This window comes from Porites lutea, chromosome 13 (assembly GCF_958299795.1).
Source record: "Porites lutea chromosome 13, jaPorLute2.1, whole genome shotgun sequence".
Taxonomy (NCBI): Eukaryota; Metazoa; Cnidaria; class Anthozoa; order Scleractinia; family Poritidae; genus Porites; species Porites lutea.
The window spans coordinates 10,693,162-10,703,037 of record NC_133213.1 but is presented as its reverse complement, the minus strand read 5'-3'; the positions used below and the strand labels follow the sequence as shown (position 1 = coordinate 10,703,037).

General features: G+C 38.5%; 1 protein-coding gene across 2 annotated transcripts in view; it reads right to left on the bottom strand.

Annotated features, from left to right (window-relative positions):
• LOC140922721 (protein FAM50A-like) overlaps positions 1-8,979 on the bottom strand; it is a 10,566-nt gene extending 1,587 nt beyond the window's left edge. The window contains exons 1-11 of one of the 2 annotated variants that reach the window (XM_073372737.1): positions 8,842-8,979; positions 8,530-8,611; positions 6,793-6,892; positions 5,795-5,895; positions 4,993-5,069; positions 4,318-4,384; positions 4,096-4,157; positions 2,653-2,729; positions 2,517-2,571; positions 1,894-2,013; positions 202-312 (exon numbers count right to left, since the gene is read on the bottom strand). In XM_073372737.1, the coding sequence (XP_073228838.1) occupies positions 202-312; positions 1,894-2,013; positions 2,517-2,571; positions 2,653-2,729; positions 4,096-4,157; positions 4,318-4,384; positions 4,993-5,069; positions 5,795-5,895; positions 6,793-6,892; positions 8,530-8,611; positions 8,842-8,952 (963 nt within the window). In that variant the 5' untranslated portion in view covers positions 8,953-8,979. The remainder of the gene's footprint in view (positions 1-201; positions 313-1,893; positions 2,014-2,516; positions 2,572-2,652; positions 2,730-4,095; positions 4,158-4,317; positions 4,385-4,992; positions 5,070-5,794; positions 5,896-6,792; positions 6,893-8,529; positions 8,612-8,841) is intronic. The other variant, XM_073372738.1, reaches the window with a different exon arrangement.
• Between the last annotated feature and the right edge of the window lie 897 nt (positions 8,980-9,876).

Genomic DNA, 9,876 nt, shown 5'->3' with positions numbered 1-9,876 from the left:
GCGACGGTGTGTTTGTAGTCATTTTCTTCAAAACAATGTATAATAAAACAATTATTGGATGAGGTTTTTGTGATATCCTAAATAATCAAGGTCTAGGTAAGTGTTATCAGGCTCGGCCTTCGGTTCGCCTGATAACAGTTACCTCTACCTTGATTATTCCGGAAATCACAAAAACCCCATCCAATAATTATTTATAATTACCGTATATTTTGCCCATGTTTTCTCAGGATCATAAGGCTCCCACCGGCTAGCGGGGAAAATATGTTTATTCCTCTCGTACCAAGAACGCAGAACCACCTTCCCCGCATGTGACTGCAAGAAGAACAGCGAACAGATTAGCGATAACACAAATTTTCCATGAGAAAGATGTTTTTGTCAGTCAGTGACACAGGCGACTCGGAAGAAAAATTCCAAGTACTCCCAACAGAAATCGAACCTGTGAGCTTCTGGTTACTAGTCTACCACTACCACTGAGCGTCAGGGGGGCAGGAGGGTTACAGTTCGTTTCGATAAAAAGCCATTTCGATACAAGTTTAATCAGTCGAGTTGTAAATAGTTCCACGTACTTGACTTAAAGAACAAAGAACATTCAGCCAAAATGTTTTTCTTGTTCACGCGCAAATTATTGTACTAAGTGAAAGACATTTTTGCGCAATTTCACTGCTTGAGTTCGTCTTGATACGACTTGTATCGAAACGACCTGTTTCCTTTAGGAGACTCGTGGGAGTAATTTCATTTCACAGAAAGATGAGTTCATAGAGGACTTGACGGCTCATTTTCATTTACACACCGCATAAACAGTCAAGAATTATGACAGATGATAGAGAAGTTATGTGTAAGAGTCTGGCCTCTGCGGTATTTGACACGTGAGATACTGAAACAACGTTATTGAAAGGCTTGTGCTTAGTATGAAGACGCCAAGTTGGTGTGGTATCAGGTCGATCCGCCCAAAAGTCGATTCGCCCGAAGCCTTTTCGCCCGTAATGACGTCGATTCGCCCGATGTTAGTATTTGGTATAATAAGACTTGGATTGCAAGAAAAGAGCAAGCAATAGGCACGGAACTAAGGCCCTGTTTCTATGGAAAAAAGTTGTCCCGGGAAAGAGGGTCACCTTTGGCGCACCTTTATATCAGAATAAAGATGAGCCCTTTGCCCGAGTCAGTAGCGAGAAAGCATGGCCCGTCTACTAGGGCGCTTCGGCTGGGTGAGTCATTCTCCTAACCGAGACAACTTTTTGTTTCTCTTGTAAACTGTTCGTCAAGTTTTGTAAGGAAATGTAGGAAAAGTTGGCTCGCCCGGGACAGGTTTTCTCCATAAACACGGAGGCTACAGCCAGCATACGGGTAAATAGACCATTTTCGATATATTAAAATTCATACTTGGCTCCAAACAAAAGAAATGTATCATTCATTTTTGAGCCTCAAGATGATTTCTTTTGATTTTGATGATTTCTTTCAAGCCTCACAGCCAAGTACAGTGAAACCCCGCCTTACGGCCACCTCGGTACTACGGTCACCTCGTTATTACGGCCACTTTTTTTGGCCGCCTGGCAAAAACCGCCACAAATTTTCTTCTCAAAAAAAAAAAAAAGATCCTCGTTAATACGGTTACCTCGTTAAAACGCGACAATTTTTTTTCGCCCATTGGTGACCGTATTAACGGGGTTCCACTGTATGAATTTTAATATATCGGCATTGGTCTATCGCGACGAAAGAAAACGACGCACTGTGCTTCAGATGTTTACGCTTACAGAAGAACATGGCGAGGATTGCCATTTTTACGAAAGCAACCGGCTACTATTTCCGGAAAGGTGACTATTGGAGCTTTGACTAGTTCAACTGACCAAAGTAAATAATCATTGTGCTTTGGGGTGTAACAGCAGTTTTACCGACCTCATCTTTTTCCACGGAAGCATCACTTATCATTCTGACATCCTCATGAACATCGAAACTGAAGAGCGGCCCACTTTTGCCACGAGCCTTGTTGATAATGAAGTCATAGAAAGTGTAATGCTGCAAGATCAGAAAAAAACGCGAACGAAAATTAGCATGACTTTGTTCTGTTTTTACCAATTTAATCGTTATAATTGAGCGACTAAATATGTAACAATCATCGAATTAGGATTGTACAAAATAGAATGAAGACATTAATTGTACTCACTTTCTGCCTTCTCACTGGCTAAGATCCCACAGTTAATTTCGGAAAACGGCGCAACCTACAAATTAATTAGTTATCTACTCGCAGATTAGTGTCTTATCTGTAGGTTGCGCGCGCAATGCATCATTTCCAAGGGCAATGATGCGATGTTGTGTGTATCCTTATTTTCTTTAAAACAATGTATAATAAAATTCAAATTATTCAGTTTTTGTGATATCCGAAATAATCAACGTCTCGGTGAGTGTTATCAGCCTCGACCTTGATTTCTTCGGGTATCGCACCCAAAAATTTAATAAAACTGTTTTTTTTAGGTACATCTAGTTCAGTTTTTCATTTTTTTAAAAGGCTAATTACTCACTTGGGGAATTATGAGATCCTCTTTTACATACATCAAGTTTTCTGTAGTGATAGCTCTACACGAGGAAAAAAAAAAGCGAAAAAATTTGTAATCTTTATAATTGCAAATGATAGCTTAAGTTGGCAAAAGTGCTTACCTGAATTCAGTGAAGTCTTTCCTAAGTTGCTCGATGCATTTTTGAAGGAACTGTGAAATTGTATTGCCTTTTTTCATCTGACGATAAGAAATAGCAGAAATATTATCTAACATCTTCATTTCATGATGTTCACAACATTCGCTTAAGAAATGAAAATCAGTTATTTTGTACATTCAACCGTTTGGCTCCGAGTCTTGTTTTATTCTAAATTTTGAAACTGTGAATGAAATCCTATAGTATGACCATTTAAATGAAACCTCTTTAGCAGTACTTTTGCACGGAAGAAGAGAACGGCAAAATGTTTGTGTGTAACAAACGTGACTTGATGATTGTGTGTTTGTTTAACATTACTGTGTTTTGGTCTTTTACAAACAGATCAGTTTAAGTTTGGTAGAAAATTTTTCCAAACAAAATTAAACTTTCACGGTTGTCACACAGGGTTTACCCTCTCCTCTGCTCCCGGGGGAGGGGGGACTCTCTTATATAAGCTATATAGGTATGTGCCGCGCCATCGGGTAGGGTCTTTGCGCCGTTTTGGTCTGACAACAGGTATACACTTTGCCCATTTTGGTCTGGAATCGGGTATGGCTTTCGAGGGAACTGCGGGAGTGTATGAACGTATTTATCGTTTCAATTCCAAATGAGTAAGAAAGAAAGAGAAATATGCGAATTTGAAACGAATTTGAATATTTTTTTTGTTTGCACTCTAATCTAACATAATTTCTGCCTAAAGGCCAGGTCTGAAAACGGGTATGGATTTTAGAGGTCTGGTCTGAAAACGGGTGTGCGAATTACATTTTTTGGTCTGAAACAGGGTCAGGATTTGGAGAATCGGGCGGCACACCCCCACCAAGAATTCCCAGGGGTACCACCCTCCCCCGGCCCTCTGCTGTCCTATTGCATAAGTTCACTATTTCCTAGCTTGTTCCAGGCTCTCAGATAGTGGAGAAGACGCGAAAGTAAAAGGCACGCGAAAAGTTAGACTAGGAGTAGTCCCCCATTTTCCCTCAGGGATAATAGAGCGAGCGGAACGCGAGCGCGCGTGAAAATCACCCCACGCGAGAAAAGGCGACACGCGGAGGGGATTTTTCTCTCTCCCCGCCGCGTGTCGCCTTTTCTCACGTGGGGCAATTTTCACGCGCGGCGCTTGCGTTTCGCTCGCTCTACTATCCCTGAGGAAAAATAGGGGACTACTCGTAGTCTAGCGAAAAGTTGGCGCCTCCTCTCCCCAGTTTCCTCCCGTTTCATTTTCGTCTTCGCACTTTCTCAACGGACCCGACAATCTCTAAGCCTGGAACAGGCTAACTATTCCCCAAATGGAGAACTTGCACGCAGACTACATGATTTGCTCTTGATAGTGCTCTAGGTTCTATTGAGTAACAAAATAAAAACGAAACTACTTCAAAATAATTCAGAGTTGTTAATCAGTGATGTCTTTTTTACCTTTAGTGTTCTTCTGTGTCCTGATCCATCCCAATAACTGTATGTAATTTCAACATCTTCACCTACAAAAACGCAACAAATTATATGTACCTGATTAACTGAAATAATTAACGTTGACTACGACCAGAGTAACAATACTTAAAAAATTTGGTACTAGAATTTTCTGCCAGGTCGGACAGTTTTGATGATATCTGGGTGACGTAACTATATAACAGTGCTTACTTTTAATTTTCTCCTGCTTCTCAACCCATTCTTGTCGTATATGTTCTCGCTCTTTTCTTTCCATCTCCTGTCTCAAAAAGAACCATAAAATCCATAAACTATGTTGAAATATAACCATACCAAACGGCCTCTTCTCCATATGCCACTGGATACCCATTTCCCTGTAAGGAAGAAGGCACAGACATAGGCACAGGAAGACCACTTCTGTGTCAGCAAAATTACACAGTTGTGAGCCACAGAATACAGAATACCCACCACTGGTAGGTAGAGTTTAACAAGTGCACAGGAGGACTATCTCAATGCAAAGCAGAGTACAGGATGGCCAAGGCAGAATTACACATGTGTACAGGATTAATACCCCTATGTAAGACAGAGTTGTAGATGGGCACAGGACAGCCACTTCAAGGTAACTAGAGTTACATTTGTAGTGAGGCTGCAAGGTTATGTTTGTCAAAGCCATTACGCACCACTTATCATTTTAGATTCCTTTTGATAAAATTACAAGGGCACACATCTTTTATATAAATTTACAATCTCAAAAGTAAATATATCATCTGGCTGCTTATGTTTCCCGTGCTTGACCTAGAGACTATCTTTTTTATGTGTGCGCTTTTCAGAACTTAAAAGAAAACATAACCTTTTAAAGTATTTCACACTCTCACTTGTCATCATTACCTCTCTGTCTCTATCAGGCAAAAATGATGTATCTACATCTGGATTTTTTCCTGGCTTCTTCTTCTTTAAAGGGACAACTGCCAGAAAAAGAAAAAAATTAATGTTAACATCACCATTACCATTACCACCATTACATAAGGAAGGAAGCATTTTGAAATACATTGTTAAAGACAGGGTGATGGTAATTTATTGTGAAATCACCTTGGGCTGTTAACCCTTTTAAGTCCCAAGAGTGAGTAATGTCAATTTTCTCCTAATAATATCCATATGTATCATAATGAAGGCAAAAAGTTCATGAGAATTACTAAAATGATCAGCTGGGGAAAAATGTTTTGATCTTTAGTCCAATTTGTGCAACTAATTCTTGAGGGAAATGTATAGAGATCAATCTGGAGTTCTAATCTGTATGCGAATATAAGCAACAACTCTGTTAGCACTTGACTAAAAGCATTAACTTCTTGATTAAATTTAGGGGTAATACGTACAAAAGAACTAACATATGGTTCATTAACTTTGATGTGATAAGTAATGTATAAGAGAACTATCCATTTTGTTGTTACCAGGTACAACACTACCCAACACGACTTGCTACGGGGCAGATTGAGGTTTAAAGTAACTTTTTAAGCCAAGACAGAGAAGTCAAAAGAATTGAGAATATGATGACATCAGATATATAATTTATTTGATACCATTAACTTTTTCCACTTCTTCTATACTACTATGAAACATATAGTGCCAAAAATTGACAATTTAAATTTCAATGTTCAGGATTAAAGGGTAACTTTTAAGAGAGAAAGATTACCAGGTTCAGAATCCTCATCGACCTCCTCATCGTCAAGGTTAAATGATAATGCAGATGAAGTCTTTGCTTTGATTTTCTTCTGCTTCTTTTTCTTACTTTCCCTTTATAAAATACACAAAAACGAAATAAGGCACAGATGAACAACCCTTATCATCTAGACCTAAATGATTAACACCAAATAATTTTTTAAAAAAGCTAGATTTCTTTCTCTTTTCTGACTAATGGAAACTACTTTGTGCAAGTTTAGGTGAACACAGGACACAACTCAATGGAGAGACTGTAATACTTCAGGCAAATTTGCCAGAGTTTACAAAGACTCATTGACTCTGTAATCTCTCCTCTCTGTATTCAAAGAATAACTTTGAGGAACATAGGGAATTCTTTTTTCATGGGAAAAGAAGGCTTAGGTAAAACAAAAAAGCCTATATTATAAACAAAAATTCTGGTATTCCATTATAATGCACATCTCAAAATGTTGCTCCAGATTAGCAACTCAGAGTTTAATTCAAAATTCACTCATCCTCGAGCCCTTGCTCACAAAGTGCACAATCCAAATATAAAAGAAGGATCCATTGCTTGAAGAGCAGACCAAGACAACACAGTTAGTATGTTAATTTTTCATATCTCGGAGCAAGTCTTAGGACACTTTCCATTTGTTAGAACTGGCCGGTTGGACCATTGCCGGACCAGTCAGCTTGCAAATGAAATCGGCTTTTTTCAAAGGGTTTTTGCAGAAAAACCATCTCCTTGGTGTATACTATTTACCATTTGACTGATCTGGCTGGATAGTTTTGATTTAAAGTGAAATTCTCAATATGACAGGGACGGTCTGGCCGGTCAGTTCTGACAATGGAAAGCATCCTTAGTTTTTAGAGTGAAAAAAGGCACAATCATGCCATGGAGAAGACCAGAGGCCCACTAACTATATAAATCAGTCTTACGAGTTGTGCTAACTATGACATATGATAACATGAAACAAAAGGAAATTGATTTCATACCCCTCTAGTTCTTCACTTTTCAGCTTTGCAGCTAACTGCTTTTCATGTTCCCTGACTAAGTCTTCTCGCTTGGCTTTCATTTCATCCAGGGTAACAAGACCTAATAATAACAACAATAAATCAAGTTGCTAAGCCTGCAAAGTTCGAAGCTTGTCCAATTGCATCACGTCCCACAAAGGTGCCTCAAGTTTGGCACACTTCAACCTGGACAAAAAAATTTGTCCGGACTCCTTGTCAAATTTATCAAGTGAGCTCTCTCTCCGTGAGATGGCCATCTTAGAGAGCTGTCTGTCTCACATAACTGTCTACTAAATGAGTGGTGACTTTATTTAAACTCTAAGGGCCCATTTTTGTATCTTTGAGGTTGTTGATAGGGAAAAGTTTTCAAGCTGAAACGTATAAACATGACTGCACATATATGTGACGAAATTTTAAAAGAGGAACAAAAAGGACACCCTCGTGCTTGAAAAAATCGAACACCTGTCATCAAGGTGCAAAAAATGTCTGCTAGCAAATATTTTTGTACCCAGGGAAATCAATCCAATGGCTATGTTCAAAAATTGTTCTGTGAAAAACTTAAGCACCAGCTTATTCCTGTGAAGGAGTATTTCTCAGCTGGAGTTTCATTTTAATATCATTATTGGCCACAAAATCAAGAAAACAAAACTTAAGCTAACTACAGAATCAGATACATTTCATTCATAAGTACCAAACAATCCCATGGGATGTCAAACCTAATCTTCAGCAAATAAGAACAAAAGTGTGTAAAACATATTGTGTCTGGACCAATCAGAAATACTTCCAGACTCTGGCTTTTTTTAACATGTTATCTGATAAATATATATGTTTTCTACCATCCTTCCCTTAAAAAAAACATAATACAGACATTGGGAGGGCATGATTGCAGGCTACCTAACACTTAACAAGCAACAATGGCATAGTTTTCAGACTACTAGATACCCAGTAGTCAGAATTTCCATTAGTCTCGCATGGAAAACTTTTATTGGAATCTACTGAGAGTTTTCAATAAGAGTACTGTCATGCTCAGGTAATGCCAAGGAAGGTATTTGTGGAAAAATGGTAAGAATTTCTGACTGCCAGTCATCTTGAGTCCTTGATTCGACTGAGTCCTTGATTAGAGATTTTAAAGAATTTGCTCAAGCTCAGAGAATCTGTCCACTACAATAATAATTCTTTATCCAGAAGTGCTTGGCATTTTTGAACAAACATCAGATGCTTTGGAAAGGATTTTATAACAATTTTTGTGGATATTCCTTGAGAGCTGACTCAGGGTGTCAAAACATGTTTAGAAAACACTGAGATTTCACTATATGCCCAAGCTACTTCAAACTCAAGGCAACGTTTGAAATCGCTTGAGATTTCTAAACAAATAACTTATGTTCTTTGAAGAATAAAATGAGATATTTTGTTAAAATTGGACGTGAGTTTCAGATTGCCAGCTATCTAGTAAGGTAAGATTTCCATAAAGCCCCGCACATTTATTATGCAAACATGTTCTGACTTTATTCACACCAACTGTTATGTGAAATAGTAAGAGATTGCTGCATGCATAGAGCATATGTGGGGCTGTGAGGAAATCTTTCACATAGTTATAGTAAACTTTAATTATCATTCATAAAAACAAAAACAAAAATCAAGCAAAGGCAAATTTTAACTGATGGTAGAATTATTAAACCAAAATATTTACGCACAGCTGTTAACGGAAGATAGGCTTACCAATAGTGCTTGATTTAAGCTGTTGTTCAACCACATCATAGTGCGACGAAAACTTGTTGCTGATGTCGGCAATTTTGTGTTTCTAAAAGAAATTAAATTCCAAAAGACGTTATTTTTGTAGGTTGATTGCGAAACTAGCACTAAAATAAGGGGAACTTTTAGAATGAGACACAACATTCAGTTATTCAAAAGAAACTAGTACAATGTAAGAAAAATACATCAAATTGTAGCTTGGAACGAACAATTCACGAAAGTTTCTGTGAATGTCAAAGTTGATGAAACAATCTCAAAATTAATCTCACAGAATCTTACCTCGGATATCTTGTTTTTGGCAGCTTCAATATCAGCCTTCATTTTCTCTCTCTTTTTCATTAGGGCCATAGCCCTGGCTCCTTCTTTTGCGGCTCCCTTGTATTCCGCCATTTTGTCTCCTTCTTGCTTTTTTAGCGCTCGCACTGCCTCTTGGAACTAGTGCCAGTTTTTTCAGAGTGAGAATCGCAAATTACTAATCGGCTCCTGCGGTGCTTACCATTTGACAGAAAATGTCGGAAATTCCGGATGGAAGGTAAATGGTAAGGTCACTTTTCGGAAATTCCAACGGAAAATTGAGGAGTACGTTTTGAGGTAGTCCCTTCATTCCGGTTGGTACGAACCAAACGGAATGTTGCTTACCATTAACCAATTTCTTGTTCCTTCTCGGTTCCAGACTCACGCTACACAAATTTGCCCTTTTTTTGAATTCAAACCCTAACGGATGTGGCATTTCTACGGTAAACTGGTAAATCGCTTACCATTATGCTTTCGACACCCCAACCGGATTTTTCTGTCAAATGGTAAGCACCCCTGGTGTTCTTCTGGTGTGACAAAAGTGACCGCGTTATTACTTGCGTCTTTTGTTGCGATGATCACTTACTGTGTTCTGGTCCAGTTTTACACACGGATCTATTTAGAGGAAGGTGAAATGTGGCGGGAAATTTATTCAAACATCGTTATTGTTAAGCTTCTCGCTTGTGCCGTCGTCTGCGTAAGTTTGCCAGGGGTACCCCCGGGGGGGGGACTTGAGTTAATTTTTGCTGGGTATGTGTCGCTGGCCTCTTATAGCCCCTACCCCATTATAGTCGATTCTGTGGCCAATTATAGACCCCATCTCAGTCACTTTTGGGCAAATGTGTAATTTTCGCGATTCCAATTTAGTCACTTTCTATTTATGTATCTACCCTTATTGAATGAAGAACACATTACTTTTCACCTACATTACAAACATTCTAATAATAATAATAATAATAATAATAATAATCTTTATTTCTTAAGATAAAATCACATATCCTAAGTTACAATATAAACTCA